This window comes from Podarcis filfolensis (assembly GCF_964270895.1).
Source record: "Podarcis filfolensis genome assembly, chromosome: 3".
NCBI classification, from domain to species: Eukaryota; Metazoa; Chordata; class Lepidosauria; order Squamata; family Lacertidae; genus Podarcis; species Podarcis filfolensis.
The window spans coordinates 76,823,447-76,842,111 of NC_139606.1; the positions used below are offsets into that span (position 1 = coordinate 76,823,447).

The window sequence follows — 18,665 nt, forward strand, 5'->3', positions numbered from 1 at the left end:
ACACACACACACACACACAGAGTAAATGAACAGTTTTAATCATCCTGTTTGTAAAAATGGTATATGCAGTTATCAAGCAACATTTAGGATTATTACAACTGATGCAAGTTTATTCACTTTAGGCCTACATGAATTTATTGTTGTGTGTGCTATGGTTCCTGCTCAGGGCCACTGCAGTGTCTAGCCTCTGTACAATATAGAATGGCTCTCCAATAATCTGCCAATATGCTGGCATTCTATTTAGCCTAACAATCAGCTTTCTAGGGCCTTTCAGAGGTTTGGCTTTCCAATTTTCCCAAGCTACACTCCTGCTCCCACAGCTCCCTCATGTACCACCCTTCAACTCCTTTCAACTTCCCAAAGCATTCTGAGAAACTGCACCAGACATTTCCAGCTTCCAGAACAAATCAAAAGTAACATGGAGATGGGCCAGCTGCTGTGAAGCCACAGCTGTCTTCAACAGAATAGAGGAGCAGGCTTGCTTTATCATCAGTAATTATGTCTGAGTGGGTCCAGGAACAAATTCTCATGGGTTCCCTCCTTACACAGGTGTTTCCTATATAAAAACCTCCATGGAAGAACATGTAGTAAGCACATTATTTATCTAACTCCCAGTCCCTCCCCCTTGATCTTGGCTCTTAATATTTATTTTATTTGAATGCATTTCTAAACCACTTAATATTTCAAAAATCTCTAAGCAGTGCACACTATGTAGTACATAAGAACAATATCCATTAAAACAAAAATACAACTAAAAACCAATAAAACAGTATAAAAACATATAAAAGCAAGCAAAACGGATATTTGTGCGTTCTCAGCACCCCGTATATCACACACAAGAACTAACAAACAATCCCATTATTTCCTCCCATATCTTGCTTGCTAACACACCTACCCAACATTTTTACCATTTGTAGCTAAGCAGCTGGGAGAAGCTGCAAGATGCGACACCATTAAACATTTCATCTTGATTCTACTAGCTGGGTCATATCATGAAAGACTAAACAGTTTCAAACAAGGAAAGTACATAAAACAATGTCTTTTTCTTCCTCTGCCCTATTAAAAACCTATACATTAATTAAATTTATTCCCCATTCTTCCTCACCAAAGATCCCAAGACGACAAACATGGCAGTATTATTATTTTTAGGTTTATTACCATCCCTTCATGAGAAGCTTCCAGACTGGGTTACAGCAGTATAAAAGACAGCATTAAAACACTTTAAAATGCTTGAAATATGAAGGAATAAATACATTGTTCCACAAAAACGTGACAGAATGACACACAAACTGAATCCCCATAGTGTCTCAAGTGTGTGCATCGCTTAACCTCTGCAAGCATCTGCCATGTTAACTGCATTACTTGCGAACTTAAAATACTATGGATGGTATCAAGCTAGGCAGTTCACTCAAGTTCTTAATGAGTTTTAGCTGCACAGTGGAAACGGGATTATTAGAGTTGTACAAATTGGTCTTCCTGTAAATTTATGTAGTGGTAATATTACTATACTGCTAGAGATTTCAGTCGAGCAGAACTGTCCCCTACTAAAATTTCTATACCATTGTAATCTTTGCACCACTTGTCCCTCCCTTGTACTATTAAATGACTGTAGCCTAGCTTTCCACCTTGTTCAGTTCTTCCTCTGAAAAGGAAAAAAAAAATCTGTCTACTATGAAAAGGAAAGAAGGTATGTACTAGAACTTATCTCTCAGAAGTATTTGCTTCACTATGGGCCACTAATATAAAGCCCATAAAAGTTCTCTTCACTGCATAAACTTTGTTAGTTAATTTATATTCTGCTTTCCTACCCAGAGATGCTCAAGGCACCTAATACAGTAGACTAAAACCTTACAGCAGAACCAGCTTACATTAGAATACCCAAAAGCCACAATTACATCATATATTTGTTGTAAACTACTATTTTTTTAAAAAAATGAATAGCAATATATATTTTAATAAATAAATAAAATCAGATTTTGCTACACCTAATCTTATAAGAAGGAACAGCAACAGTGGATATTATCAGCCCAAGTGGCCAGTGGATAATTCTTGCAACTGGTCCATCAGACCCTTTCTTTTCCCACGATTGACCTTACAGAGAGGAGTTCCTTTTCTTCCTCCTCACTAGGAGTGTTTATTACTCAACATTAATGCACCTAATGTTAGAAACTCAGATATATAAGCTAGGCACCAAATGGGTTCGTATACCATTGTAGTCCCCAAAATAGAATGTCTAGTTGCCATTTTGGGGCAAGAAGGCTCTAAAGCAGGGGTCAGCAAACTTTTTCAGCAGGGGGCTGGTCCACTGTCCCTCAGACCTTGGGGGGGGGGCAAACTATATTTTTTGGGGGGGGAATGAACGAATTCCTATGCCCCACAAATCACCCAGAGATGCATTTTAAATAAAAGCACACATTCTACTCATGTAAAAACATGCTGATTACCGGACCATCCACGGGCTGGATTTAGAAGGAGATTGGGCTGGATCCGGTCCCCGGGCCTTAGTTTGCCTACCCATGCTCTAAAGTCTTATTTTTCAAATGGTGGACTGACTGTGATTGATTCTCCTTTAAACATCTAGCTAGTTCAGACGACAACTTTGAGCTAGATAAAGAGCTTTGAGAACTTAAAGAAGAAATTTCACTTGATCCAGGGACAGTCCACCTATATTTTGGCCTATTCTGACCTCTTTTTTTAATGGTGACTGCTCCTGCTCAGGCTACAGAAAAAGCAATTTGATTACAAAAATTCATTCCAATTGAACAGATAAAATGTAACTGATATAATTCCATAGGATGTGTTTGAAAACAGTCCAAATGCAATGATCCCCAGGTGGTGGAGATGTCAGGCACTATCCTGGCACCCAGGCTATTGCAAGCAGATCTTAGGTTTGTCCCAGGAAAGTAATCATCTTGCAAAAGGGCTCCTTCCTTTTCCCTTTGTGGAAGGATCAAATTTAAATTAATCCATATTGTGTTGCTGTATGACTAGAAGTACTCCTATTAAATGTGCTTTTCTCCTCCCGATATTAATATTTTGCTGCTTTTAGCTGTAAGTTGTTTCAAGAACTTTTCAGTGTGATTGGATAAATTCTTCATTAGATAAGGGTATTTTGGAAACAATGTGAACACTTGTTTCTTGTGTGTATTTTATATTTGCAAATTCTCCCAGATTATTTTTTCAGCTCCCTATTAAACATGCCATGTAGTATACCTGTTAATAACTGGGAGAATTTGAAAATTCTTTTAATTACTTGTGATTAGCAAATTATCTGGTTTATGAAACAGGAGTATCTAAATTTGTGCTACTAACTGAAGGTATGGGTGAAAGCTCTTGAAATTGTACACTTATTTTGAAGTGTAATTTGTTACAGGCACTTAACGGGTACAGTGGTGCCTCGCAAGACGAAAATAATTCGTTCCGCGAGTCTTTTCGTCTTGCGATGTTTTTCGTCTTGCGAAGCACGGTCCGTCGCAACTGCGCCTCTTCAAGCGGCTTTAGGAAAAAAGCGAACAAACTCGCAAGACGTTTTCGTCTTGCGAAGCAAGCCCATAGGGAAATTCGTCTTGCGAAGCGACGCAAAAACCGAAAAAACCTTTCGTCTTGCGGGTTTTTCGTTTTGCGAGGCATTCGTCTTGCGGGGCACCACTGTATGAGGGTTTATCTGAATGGAATAATCTGATGTGAGGGGCGGGGGGTGGAAGAAATACATAACTGGATGACAAGTGCAAGATGGGCGAGAGGAAACCTATTTCAATCATTACAGACAATTTAAACTGTGCAAAGGCATGTGCCAAGGCTGTTACTTACATATTACATATTGGACCTCCAGTAGTTTAACAGGCCAAATGACAGAATCTGAAGTTGTGTAGATAGCATAAGCACTGCCAACAACATGGTCACATAAAACATTTACAATAACAAAAAATTGAAACTAGACATTGCTTTGAACAATTTAGGGATATACAAGTCTAACTATTGTAGTTATGCTTTAAAATAATCTACTAGTTTTTAAATTAGTATAACACAGAATTAAGTTAGCTTCCAAACACTATGGAACATACTGCTATTAATTTTTCTCTAGGGTTAGAAAAATACCCCTAGAAACTGTGAATTATTCTGTTTAATTGAAACTTAATTGAAATACAGTGTCCTGTATTTAACATTAGGTCCTCATGCTTGCAATTTATGTTTCATTACATTCTGGTTTAAAGTACCAGGTACCAAAATAAAGTACCAAAAACATTTTTCGAGATGACTGACAACTTGGATTTAGTTGACATTTGGAGAACAAAGAATCCCTTGGGTAGAGAGGGAACTTTTTTCTCTGAAGCCAAAATGACAATGGACAAGAATTGACCAAATTTGGGTAACTAGAGGACTGGCCCCAAAGACAAGAAAAGTGGAAATTTGCCCTAAGACTTGCTCTGACCATAATGCTGTGAAGATGGAGATGAAACTAACACCAACTGGTTCCTTCAGATGGAGAATGAATGACACCTTGTTTAGGGATGAGGAAGTGACCAAGAAGGCCCAAAAAACCTTGAGAGACTATTTCGAGATAAATATGAATACCATGGTTGAAAAAAGAGTAATCTGGGACGCAAGTAAAGCGGTTATGAGAGGGTTTCTGATCCAACAGAATGCAATAAAGAAGAGAACTCAAAATGAGAAAAAAGATAAAATTTTGGAGAAAATAAAGGAAGGTGAGAAGAAACTGAGAGTGAAACCGAAGAGATTTTGAGAGAAATAAAGTTATATCAAGTACAGTATATGAAAATGATGAACCAGGAAATAGAATGGAAAATTAAACAGATGAGACAAAAGACATTTGAGTCGGCCAACAAATGTGGGAAATTATTGGCTTGGCAAATGAAAAAAAGACAAAAACTTAACACCATTATAAATTTGGAAGTTGAAGGAAAGAATATACAGAATCCAGTGGAGATTAGAAATTGTTTCCAGGGGTATTTCAAACAACTATATACACAAGGGCCACAGAAAGAAATTGATATAGATCAATTTTTGAAATTAAATGGACTACAAAAAATCTCTCAAGAAAATAAGTTAATGCTGAACTATAAAATAACTGAACAGGAGGTAGAAGGTGCCATCCAGAATATGCAACTGGGTAAATCTCCAGGGCTGGATGGCTTAACTTCAAGATATTATAGATCCTTGAAAGATTGGATAATACAACCACTAAAGGAAGTTTGTAATGAAATTTAGGAAGGGAAAAAAGCACCAGAGTCGTGGAAGGAAGCTTATATTACACTTATACTGAAAAGTGAGTCTGAGAAGACGCAGCTTAAGAACTACCGCCCCATATCTCTACTTAATGTGGATTACAAATTTTTTGCAGATATTTTGGCTAAAAGATTTTAAAAAGTACTAATGGAAGAGATACATAAAGATCAAGCAGGCTTTCTCCCGGGTAGACACTTGTCGGATAACATGAGAAATATAATTAATATCCTAGAAAAATTACAAGTGAACATCAATACTAAGGCAGTTTTGATATTTGTGGACGCGGAGAAAGCCTTTGACAACATTTCCTGGAGTTTTATGAAAAAGAATCTACAAGGGATGGGGGTTGGTCAAGGTTTTGAAAATGGTATAGGCGCAATATATTTTGAACAAAAGGCTAAACTAATTGTTAATAATGTGGTGACGGAGGAATTTAAGATAGAGAAAGGGACACGACAAGGTTGCCCAATTTCCCCATTGCTTTTTATATCGGTCCTGGAGGTTCTCTTAAATATGATTAGAAGGGACCAATTGGTTAAGGGTATACAGGTCTGAGCTAAACAGTACAAATTGAAAGCATTTGCAGATGATCTAGTATTGACATTACAGGAGCCAGAATCTAGTACTAAAAGAGTATTGGAATTGATTCAAGAATTTGGTCAGGTTGCAGGATTTAATGTAATGCCTTAAGAGAGAATATTATGAAAATGATATACAGGTGGTACATGACACCAGTCAAGCTTGCAAAAATCTATCATTTGCCCGATAATAAATGTTCAAAATGTAAAGAAAATGAAGGTACATTCTTTCACTTTTGGTGGACGTGCCCAAGAATTAAGGCTTTCTGGGAGATGATCTATAATGAAATGAAAAAGGTATTTAAATATACCTTGCTGAAGAAACCAGAGGCCTTTCTCCTGGGCATGGTCGGCCAATTGGTGCCAAAGAAGGATAGAACTCTCTTTATGTATAGAACAGCAGCAGCAAGAATACTCATCGCAAAGTATTGGAAGACACAAGATTTACCCACCCGGGAAGAATGGCAGATGAAGCTGATGGACTATATGGAACTGGTGGAAATGACTGGCAGAATCCGAGACCAGGGAGAAGAGTCGGTAGAAGAAGATTGGAAGAAATTTAAAGATTATCTACAGAAATATTGTAAAATTAATGAATGTTAGAAGGATGTTGGAATGAAGTTATGTGGTTTTAGCAGTAATGTTACAAAGGGGTATGTAAAAATGGATTGTTAACAGGTGAGAATGTAAAGTTACAATATATTAAGATAAACTATTAAGATAAAGGAAAAAATGGTAAGGATTTGCTGAAACAACTATTGAACTAGAATACAAAAAAGGGAGGTGTGAGGAGGTCAGGGAAACAAGCAAATGAAAGATAAGACATGGAAGGATTGACTTGTTTTTAATTGGTTTTACTTCTTTGTATTTTTTTATTTTTTCTTATTCTTTTTTGTTTTGTTATTTTTTTTGTTATTTTTGTGATTGTTTGAAACTCTAATAAATATTATTTTTTTAAAAAAATAATAATAATAAAGTACCAGGTCCACAATACAGGAAGTTAGAACAGGAATGTACCTTCATAAAATATTTCCTACAGAGAAGATGGAGTATATTTCCCTTACAACATATTTTATCTGAAATATTACTATGTATCTTAGATAAAACAAAAGTTATTTGAATCCAGGATGTTCACATGTGATATGATTCTACCTTTTTGTGCATGTATGTTTATCATATGAGAACTAAGTGGCCCTGGTAGATACAAAATCTTGATAAACTGTACTATCTTAGGTGGAGATTAAAGAGGAAACTGCAAGGTAAGTTATTTTTGAATACCTACAGACACTGCACTTCCTGGCTAAAGCAAATCATGCAAGACAGTTAACCAAACATGAAATCTTTGTAGAAAAGTTATATAACCTGAAAGCTGTTACATTCTTTGTACAACAAGACAATCACTATTTATGTGTGCACGCTCCAGCAAGTGTTTAAATTCATTTGGGATATGAATATGCTAGCAAGAATCCCATGATGTACCAACAATGGGTATAGAAAAGCTGGAAAATGAGTAAGTACTGCATAAAGTGCTCTGAGAATGGTAAAATCAGTTAATTTTATATTATCAATATTATTATTATTTCTCATTATTGGATTGAATTTTAGTTGCTTTTTCACAAAAGTAACCCAAAGTAACTTAAAAACCTGGTACATTCATTAAAATGAAGCAAAGTAAGAACCACTATACATACATAAGAGAGGCCATAAATACCTGAACCACTCTAGACTAAGGGCTAACAACCTGGATAATAGGAAATGTTTTTGCCTGGCACCTAAAAATAGATAGTGATGGTGCCAGGCATGCCTCCATTGATAAGAGCATTCCACAAGTGCGGAGCCACCACTGAAAAGGCCTGTTCTCATTCCCCCACCCTCTACTCCTTTCTCAGAGAGGACACATTGAAAAGGGACTCAGAGGACAAACACAGGGTCTAGGTTAGTTCATGCTTTTTAAAAAACTGATCTGAACAATTATTTACAAATTAACTGAATTAATCATACAAATTCAAGAAAAAAGAATAATCTTCCGATGTTATTCTTCTTCGGGGGGGCAGGGTAACTCTACTATTTTATTAACATACAGATGTTTAAGACCATATCAAATGTGAAGTATGATACTTTCAAGCATGTATTAGTATCTCTACTTTTTTATTTGGGCCTAGCCACTTATCATGCTAAATCAGTCTAATACAACCCTGGTGACAGGGTTTTGGCATTATTGCTTTTAAAGAAAAGCATGGGTGAACCCTGCTTAGATCTTTTCTGTTTCTGAAACTGTATAGCCTAGATTTAGAAGCCAGGCCAATGCATAAAGGACAGACACTGTAGCAGCTGGCTTTGGTCTCCATCTTTGCGAGGAAGAAAGGAACAAACGTTCAAAGAAAAATTGAGTTCCACTTCTCCTAATTGCAATAGTATATAATTTACACTAGACAGCTTCTTCATCATTTTAAGTCATGATTTTAAGTTAACTAGGCACTGTACATGATTTCAATGCACAGGTTCCTGCTCATGATCTAGAGAACGTGAGAAAAGAGGGACATGATTGGAGGGATAAAACCTTGCACTTGTTGAGTAATTTTACACAGAATCAAAAAGAAGAGAAGCTAAACAACAGGGAAAAGAATCAAAGGAATAGAATAGATCAAGAGGGAAATTCAAGAGGAACTCTAAACAATTTATTAAAAGAGGGGCAAATATAAGGACTACAAATGCCCCAAGGGAGAGAATTCAGTATATAAAAGGTGACAAGAGAAAGGTTAAAGATAGCAGTTGCCACACCAGAGAGAAGAAACACGTACCAGAGACCACTACTACAACTTAAGTGCACTACTTGCCTACAAGCAAAGTGACTGTTATTTATTATTGCCATCAAAGGATAATGTAATATGTTTCACTGCTGAGAAAACAAGTCCATGTTCTGATAGAGAAAGATCTAATTTACAGAAAGCCATTATAGAGCAAAATCCTAAGACCAACGCCAGCAGTGGGTTTTAAGCTTGTGAGACAATACTGAACAGGTCAAAAGAGAAAACTATAGGATGAACCCATCGTACCTGCAACAAAGTACAGAACAGATGGGGAACCTCTGCCACAATGAGGCTGTTTTTCCCCCAACCATGCCCACCTGCCTGGCGTCTGATGCAGCAGGTAAAACTATGGCTGCAAAGGAACTACCAGGAGCCTTAGGATGTGCTCCTGATGGTTCCTCTGCAATAAGGGCTTAGATTTAGCACCTTTTAAATCTGACACAAAATTCTAGGCCCACTAATTCTTAGACATGCATGTCAGCCTCTTCTGAGATAACCTGTAGGGTTGATATTTCTGAGGGTGATATTTAATGTTGCACAAGTGGATTTTCCCTACCTCCCTACCCCCACATCCTACCAAATCTGCTCTAAAGTCCTTCAACTCTTCAAAGTAGATTTGGTGGGTTGCAGGTAGAAGAGATGAAGGAAAAGTAGATGTCAGTTTCACTAGTAGACAGACACAATTGGATATTACCCAGCAACTTGCAATTTTATTCGTTTTTCAGTATCCCCAGAGTTGCAAACCTGTGAATTGTTAGGAAAACATTTGCCATATTTTGATAGCAGTAAGTTTAACGCTAACTTATCACTAATAACCGTATACCATTTACTAAACTATACTGCTCAACTGTTAATTAATTGTGAACATGTTAGGGACTAACTTTGAATGAGACCCTTGGGGTGTCCCTTTGTTTCTTCATTAATTGAAGACATTTACTGCCAGAAGTGGGGTTTGAAGGGATTACTCCCTATTAGTTCTTTGTTTGTTACTCATGATTTACAGAGTGAGACTGCTAGAATACTGGTCATGCTGGCCTTAGAAGCCAACAAGACTCTGCGGACATTATAGGTCAGGAACCACTCCACTCTCCAGCTCAGAATGGAAGTGGTAGCTCATCTTTGTCATACTGTGCTTCAGAGCCACTTGAAGCACTTCTGAAGTACTGTGTAGCTGCAGAGCTAATCTCTCGCCGGCCTCCCCAGCTACAAGTTTGAGAGGTTGCCAGAGGGGAGAGGAATGTTCAATGTAGTAAGGTAATTTATGGGCCTCTGAAAAGGAAGTTCTCCAGGTTGTTGTTATTACAGGTGGTTATTTAAATGATTGCTTTCCCCCAAGGTTTTTAGTTATTTTTATCTTATGTGTAAGCCACCCTGAGTCCATGTCAGGGGAAAAGGCAGGAGACATGGACTCAAGGCGGCTTACAGACAGGATAAAAATAGCTAAAAACCTAGGGAAAAGCATTAATTTAAAAAAAATAAACATTAATAAAATTGAAACTATCTATATGATCTATTTTAAAACGTACAGATAATTACAGCATGGCACCAGCCTTTTCTTTAAAAGTTATGACCTGGTAATTCTACACACTATCTGGGTTCATAGGAAGCAGTTATATGGTGTATGAATTTGAAATATCTGCATCTAAATTTAAAGTTTGTCAGATTTGTTCTGCAAAATCCTTACATGCTTCAGCATGTAACAAGACAGTGCTAGTAAACTGCTAACATTGCACAGGCTGCATTACACATGTATGTTTTCAAACAAAGTAGTCTCACACTATACAAGTATTATTTGTGGTACCCCAATGGAAGCCCTAGTCTGAACTATGCTGGGACAAAATATGTTTCAAGGAACCATGAATATGCAAAATAACTGCATCCATATTCAAATTCAGTTGTTTTTCTCCTAGGGAAAATGACACTTCCAAGAAGAAAGTGTTAGCATATCATTGTCCAAATCTAAAGGGAAAATAAGGCACAAAAACATTTTCCTGGTTTTGTATTTTATCACAATCTATCATTTTGCTTAAATTCACAGACAAGATACCTGCTACATCTGTCACTCTGGATTCTCTTGCTAAGTTCCAAACATTACTAAGACATTTTCCCCTTCTGACCAGAAGATAGAAATGAAGAGAGCTGGGGTCCAACACTTCCTGAAGGACTGCAGTTTCCCCATCTCTATTTTATTGTATTACATCTCTCTCTCTCTCTCTCTCTCTCTCTCTATATATATATATATATATATATATATATATCTATAAACCCACACAACATCAAAACAATGTCTCTTATTTAACTGGGATAAACCCCACATTTTCTTCCAGGTATTTGTCTATTTCTTGTTAGTTTCTTCTGTAGAATAAAAAATCAGAAATACGGTAACAACTTCTCTACTCAACCCTTTAACAATTTGGAATTTTAAAAGAAGTTTAATGACTCACTTTCCTATAAACTAAACTTACTCAGTTGACTCCAGAATTGCCCTCATGGGAGTTCCACTCACACAAGAGGAAGAGGGCAGGGATGCAATTTTCACCAATTCTTCCTCCCCTCTGCAGCCACCTGCAGTGTTAGAAACTCGGATATACAGTGGTACCTCTGGATACGAACGGGATCCGTTCTGGAGCCCCGTTTGCATCATGAGCAGAACGCAACCCGCATCTGCGAGTCGCGATTCGCCGTGTCTGTGCATGCGTGTGAATTCATTCTGAGCGTCTGCGCAAGCAGCGAAACCCAAAAGTTCCGTTACTTCCGGTTTGCTGTGGGACACAACTTGAAAAGATTTAACCTGAAGCAACTTTAACCCAAGGTATGACTGTATAAACTAATCTCCAAATGGCACACCTTAAACCTAGGTTATGGTGCTACAACATTTGTCCAGGCACCTTTTTTTTTTTTGCAATGAAATTTATATTATTATTATTATTATTATTATTATTATTATTATTATTATTCATTTCTACACCACTCTATGTTTTAAAGGAAAAAAATCTCAAAGCAGGTTCCAACACATTAAAACATCAAATAAAACAATCCAGAATAAAACAAAATCAAGCTTCCAAGAAAATATTTCATATCCTTCTCTAAGTGATATTTTGCTTTCCCCATATTTATTTACCTGCTTAATTTATATAGCTGCCCCACAGCAGAAGTACTCTAGGAAGCCAGAGTGGTATAGTGTGGTACAGTGTGTTGGACTAGGACATGGGAATTCAAGGTTCAAATCCCCACTCAGTCATGAAGCTCACTAGATGACCTTGGGCCAGCCACTATTTTTTGACCATTTAAGGCAGAATAATTCTAACTGGGGATCCCTTTCCTAATGTACATAAGTCAACAAGGTTCCAGACATTGTCTTGTCTGCCTCTCTAGTACAGAAATCTGCACTTCCAGCAATTTTCTCACCCAAAGTCAGCATGGAGGGAAAGAGTTTTTGTCTACTGTATAGATAACCTGGGGGACTTGGGATCTTTCTGGAAGCTATGCTGCTAATGACCTCTCCTAAATAATCCCAGCATACAGAAGAGAAGCTCACCTCCCTTTCTCCACAGAGGAGGAAGGAAAGGAGTAGTTTCTCTCGCATTCCACTGGATCACTGTATAAGGTAACAGCAGTCAAGATACTGTTCGTACCATCCACTGAAGTCTACTTCAAGGGCAAACAACTTTCACTTCTATGAGTTCTCTGCAATTGCCACTGGTCTCAAGAAAGCATGTGGTGGTGGCAACCACAAACAGATTTGTGAACTCCTAGTAGCAAACAAACTAAACAAATTTATTTCAAACATTTCTTCATCACAGTGTTTTGCAATTAAAGCAGATCTCTTGGATTATTCTTTGTAAAGCAACAGACCTTATAAAATAGCACACAATAGCTTTGTGTAAGTATTTTGTTTCTGTTATTGCATTAGAGTTATGTAAGAAGATGGAAGGGGGTGGAGAGAAAAAAATAGGGCAATGGCAGGTTAGATAGGTTATGAAAGTAGCATTTCTTTAAAGAAATGCTTGTTTACATACTCTAACAATCAGTTCTAGAGATAAACATCCCATAAGTATTTCCTTCCTTCTTGCTTTAACTTACTTGTAGTGCATGTACTCTTAAAAGCATTCCTATTCTAATCCTGTGGTTGCTTCTACACAGTTGGCAAGAAAAGTAAAACATTACTACATTCTTAACTAGGTTACAGCACATTGTCTGCAAAAACAATTGAGCTCTCAACCAATGCATGATAGTACTACAGTATTTGTCTTCAGGCTGTTTGTGTAGAAACACCACCACAAATGGCTGATATTCCTTCATAGTATTATATTACAAAAAGACAGCACTGAAAACAATTACAGCCTCTCTTATTCATTACATCAGTGATTTGCATGGTGGCAGAGGTTATTTTTTATAATAATAAAAAATAATTGAGCAGAGAGTTGGTAAAGAGAAGGAGTGTATATATAAACTAAATAAATGTTAGCATACACTCTTCACAAGCAGGATTAAAGATATTTCACACAACCTGTGCCACATAGCCAGTGTATACACCTTTAATGACTAAATTTTAAGACAAGAGCAACAGCACATGTCCATTTGTCCTTAGTACTTTATGTTTTATTTTTATGTGTCTATTATGTGTCTTTCAGATATATAAAAAAGCAGCAATAACAATAGGATCAAGAGCATAAAGCATTCATCAATTCATTCACTGTGCTATCACTGTGCAGATTATCCAAAGTTGTTTTCTACTACTACTACTACTACTACTACTACTACTACTACAAAAAAATTGTACCCCGCCCATCTGACTGGGTTGCCCCAGCTACTCTCAACAGAATATACGAGAACACAACAAAAGATCACACATTAAAAGCTTCCTGATACAGCTGACTCATATGTCAGTAGCAGATCACATCCATGTTCCGTGTTAGTAACCAATTTTTATTTTATTTTTAAAATTTATAGACTGATTGTCTATATATGGATCTAGATTAATTATCTGATTGGTGGCTTTATCTGTCTCTATGATGACTGCAACCCAGAATGTCTGAATGAATATACACTGCCACCAGATATGAAAAAATGTTCCCATCGCCACACATCCTCTTCCACATGCCAGACATATGAAATTTCCTAACATTTTCTAAAAGAAGATGGGGCACAAGTGGCTATCAATAGACATTTATGGAGGAATCAGAAACCCAACAATCCATTTATACTGTATTAGTTTTTATACTGGAAAGCTGCATATACTGAACCAAACCTTATAAAAATTTGACTCAAAGACTGAAGACTGCTGCTTCTATCAAATGCCTCCTATAGTGGAATATATGTTGCAAGCACTGCCTCTGATATTAGATAGTTAATATATTCATCAATAAGAGTTGTTCTATTGAAGTACACTTATAACTTAGCATGAGTGGCTATTTGTGAAGTCGAGGGAAATGTGTAATAATTCCCATCATACATACTGTGAAGGCCAAAGGAAATATATAATAATTCCCATAACAAATAAATTACTACAGTTTTTCATGCTGTCCACTGGCATACTGTGCTAATCAATATGTAGTTATTAAGAGCACTATGTGATTAAAATGGGGTAAGATATATTTAACACATATTTGCACATCCACTGTTTCAGGATTTTCAGTTGATCACAAACCTATAATATATGAGTTTTGATACCATGCATTCATTCACGCAAAGGGACTAATTGTCTTGGAATTCATACAGATGCTCCTAGGGAGTATCAATAAATCTTAATAATAAAGGCAACTTACTAAGCCATAAGCTGGAATGTGAAACTATATTTTTACCTACTCTACGATGCCTAGATTCAAGTGTGTTCAACTCAAATTATATTTATCATCAGGTTGCCAATAAGGGCTGCAGCACTTGTGCAACTTCAAGCAATAGCAAAACAGCAAGCTGGGAACAGAAATGGGAGTTTCCAGACTGATACCCTTGAACATGAACCAAAAAAGACAACACTGCCTCCTGCCTCCTTCACTTAAGGGAACAGCCAGTAGCCCCATCAGTCAGAGCTTGTGGCATTTGTTCTAAAAATAATTTCAGTTCCTCAGAAGTACCTCTGTAGAGCTCTATCACACAATTAAAAATTTCACTGCTTACTTTTATCCACTGAAGCACTATCTTCGACATCACTTTACAGATCACATTCATTCTAGTAAAACACTGAATTAACAGAAGCAGAAAAACAACCACCCTTGCTTACTGACCTATTATTCTAGTTAGTGTTACCCTTACAGTAGTAAAGGTATACTATAAAACATTCTTTAAACATGATATAAAGGGAAACAATGAGTTCTTTTCTAAAAGTTTAGAGCTGAAATTTTAAACAATATGCTAGCCATTTGCAAAAAGGCAGACAGTTAAATTGTGACACAGTGAAACAGAAGAAAAGGTATTAGAGGGTATATACCACAGAGCCTGGCAACTTCTTCCACAGTACAGGGCAAAAAGGAGATGAGTCACAGCGCTAAACATGCTACGGGGTGAGCTCCTGACTAGCCAGCTCTTTATTTTTCGTTCTGTGCACATGTATCACAACTATTAATCAAAGCTCTGACATGCAACAGAATGAGGTCTGAAGCAGGATATGCAGAATTCAATGCTGCCACAGCATACTGAATGAACAAACTATTCTCTCTCTTATACTACAGCTGTCAGCGACCAAAGCCATACAGCAGCTAGTCCTCTCAATGGAGTGGCAAAAGTTTGCAGCTTTTTGTTTTAGCCAAACTATACTTTCACAAAAGGGCAGAAGTTACTTCAACCTCTTAAGAAACTCATATGAGAATCAGGGAGGAAGCAAAGTGGGCATTTTCCAAAAAGTAGGTTTCGGTCATGATTTTTTTTAATAACATCTGAACCTCTTTATAACAGAGTGATCTATTTCATTTCAACTCTTTCAAACCAATCCTATGAACATTTATTTGGGATTAAGCTCTGCTGAACACAGTGAAACACAGTGAGTAAACATATATATTCCAGACAAGTTTTTAGATGCTAAAAGCATTGGCCAATACAAAGAGAGTAAGCATGTACAGAATCAGGCTGTGCCAAGATTGATATGACCAAAACTATAATGTTATGGTACTAAAATGCTAAATGCCTGACTATATCCATTCTGAAGTATGAAATACACTGTAACTTTCATTTTACACACATATCCTAAGAAACTGAAAAAAAGCACTCAGCACTTTCGAAAGTGTTTATATTTAACACCGACAGGGTTTTAAGTTGTTACAGAGTGAAGACTGCACTACATTTATTACATTTTCAACAACATGTGAACTGCATAGTTCCATACTTCAGAACTCCATGGCTTGCTATAATCACAATATCTGATCATGAATCTTTCATCTGACATAAGACTTGCATATATAAAGAAGAATGAGTGCTGCATATTTTTAAAACAAATAGTCTTTAGATGAAAAAAACTATTCTTTCACTTTCATTATCAAAAGAAATCTTAATGTAAGAAAACAGATTTGGAATCACCTCACCAATTCTCTGAAAAACAACTATTTTATCAAGAGAAGACAGCCATGGAGCTTATTTCCAATTTAAATTGTATGAAACATTTGATTTTAAGTTAGTGTTTCTGGCACTGCTGATGTAGCTTTCCACATCCCTCAAGAAAGGCCTTATTCAACAGAGGAAGTAGCTTACAATATTTAATAACAAATATGGTAGGTAGTACTTATTATTCAAGTACGGTGCAATATTCCATTTTCAGTTATTCAGTAAGTGCCTCTAACAGGTTTGTAAAGCCTTGAAAGCCAGATTTGGCCTTTGATAAGGGGCTTGTTCTGGATGTTTAGATAATATGCTACACCAGGTTCTGTGTTCGTGGACAGTACAGATTTAAAAATAAGGAACGCATTATTAATATTTTTTCCATCACATTCTCTTTAAGACACTGACCACCAGCTGTCAGCGCCTTTCAGTTAACGGGCACATGTCATGCAAACACTTACTGCATCCAACAGTGAAAGGCTGTTTTAAATTTCTTTCTGCATCTTGCAGCAATATTTTTGCTGCAGCTATTCCCTCCCAAACATACCCCTTCAAGCAGCCCACAAATATCAATTCAACGGGGCTCGTAGGATAAAAGTAAACTGAATCTATTGTTTAACCCCAACTGATTAAATGCAACTGCTTAGTGGAGCTTCCCGCCCCACTTCATACTTTCCGATGGAGAGCAAATGCCCCCTACTCCTCCACCAAACTACCAAGGGCTGCCCCAGGCAGACATGTCCTCAATCCCCACGGAAAGGGTGTTGCAGAAAAACTCCAGCATACCAGATTTATATTATGCTCTCAGCACAGTTCACGGAGGGTTTACCAAAACCCAACCAACACACATTAGCCGGAGGGCAGAAAACAGCCTGCAGTCGAGGTCTGGAATCGGCTCCAGTCCTCGCACCGAGGCAGACATAACCCTCCGCCGGTTCCTCACCCCATTAGTGCTTTTACCTTCATGATGAACTCAGGCTGCAGTAGAAAAACCCGAAAGAGGTTGAGCTGCCGAGGCTGGACCTGAAATTTAAAACAAAGCACTAAGCCACCGCACCACCCCTTTTCCGCGGTCCGCGAGGGAAGCATTTCTGCACGAGCTTCTCCCCCCCCCCAATACTCCCCCCTCCCTCACCCCCTGCCTCTCCTATTCCCTCTACGCAGGCCCCTCTTTTCTCCACCGCCACAAACCACGACCTCGCCGCTCCAGCTCCCGCTTCCTCTCGGAGCCTCACACACGGCGGCTCGGCTTCCCCCTCACTCGCTGCCTTTGACGCCATTTCTGTCAGAGGAGAAACTTGCCACAACAACAACCGCTTCTTAACCCCCCCCCCCCGCTCCGTCCCTCCTCCTCTACGTCCGCACCCCCTCTCCGGGTACCGCCTGAGGGGGAACGAGCCCTTCGCCTTCGGCTCTCTGGGAGCGGCTCCTACACCCCTAGCAGTCTCCCCCCCCACAAACAAAAAAGTGGGGAGGGGGTGCCGCTGAATAAGGGAGACGAGAGAGGCAGGTTGCGGGGTGTCCAGCCAGGACGGAGAGGCGCTTTCTCGTCCATGCAGACACACACACACTCTCACTCTCTCTTCCCTGCGGGAGGGGAGGCTTCTCCATTGTACTAGGACAAGGAGCTAAGAGTGGAATGGGGGGGCTCCTCCCCATGCCGTTTAAAGAAAAGCGGCTCCCCAAAATATCTCCCAGCAACCTGTCTCGATGCCCCCCCCCTCTCTCTCTCCGTGCCCCCCCCCAATGCTGACTCCGCGGCAGGAGTTTCGGCAACAGCCGCAGCTCCCCCGCTCAGAGCTGGTCAGCGATCGAGGAATCCAGGAAAGCGACGGTCAGCGAAGGAGAAACAAGGGACGCCTTGCCTCCATCTCGCCTCCTCCAAAGGCGGCTCCCGGACCAGTATCCTCCCACCCCGCTTGCCCGGCTCCGTCCTCCGAGGGACCCAAAGATTTCGGATTCGGGAGAGGAGGGAGGGGGGCGATCGGCGAGTCCCGCCGCAGCCTCAACAAGGAGAAAAACAACAAACCAGGAGCGCTCTTTCCCCCCTTTCTCTCTTTCCCCCCATGGCCCCTGCAAAAGGCTCTCGCCTGCACGGAGCGACCCCGCCGGCCACCCGAGGCCACCGGGGCCAGGGAGATCTTCCCCGGGGCTACGTTACCTTTGTTCCTCGGCTGTCGCCCGCTTGCTCGCTGGTCCCCCCTAACCTGCGGAGAGGGGGGGCGAGGAGGATGGAGCCTCCTCCCAACGCTGGACCTGATCCCCTGGCCGAATACCACGCTTCTACCGAGCAATCGCTGGCCTGGCTCCGAAGGCAGGCGAGGGCTCCCGCCCGGCGACACCGGGGGCCAATCCCGCCCGTCCGAACCCCGGTGGCGACGGCGACAGCAGCGGCTCCTCTCCAAGCTGTTCACTACCCTCCCCCAAAACCCGAAGCGTGAGTGACAGCTCCAAGCCCGCCCTCTCCCCGCCTTGCCTCTCCGCCATTGGCTTCAAACCA

General features: G+C 39.4%; 1 protein-coding gene across 10 annotated transcripts in view; it reads right to left on the bottom strand.

Annotated features, from left to right (window-relative positions):
• ARID4B (AT-rich interaction domain 4B) overlaps positions 1 to 18,629 on the bottom strand; it is an 84,485-nt gene extending 65,856 nt beyond the window's left edge. For 4 of the 10 annotated variants that reach the window (XM_083605995.1, XM_083605990.1, XM_083605994.1 and 1 more), the window contains exons 1-2: positions 18,031 to 18,051; positions 17,126 to 17,188 (exon numbers count right to left, since the gene is read on the bottom strand). In XM_083605995.1, the coding sequence (XP_083462121.1) occupies positions 17,126 to 17,188; positions 18,031 to 18,036 (69 nt within the window). In that variant the 5' untranslated portion in view covers positions 18,037 to 18,051. Of the gene's footprint in view, positions 1 to 17,125; positions 17,189 to 17,356; positions 17,460 to 18,030; positions 18,052 to 18,326 lie in introns of those variants that run through there. The other 6 variants (XM_083605996.1, XM_083605991.1, XM_083605997.1 and 3 more) reach the window with 5 other exon arrangements.
• Positions 18,630 to 18,665: the final 36 nt, after the last annotated feature.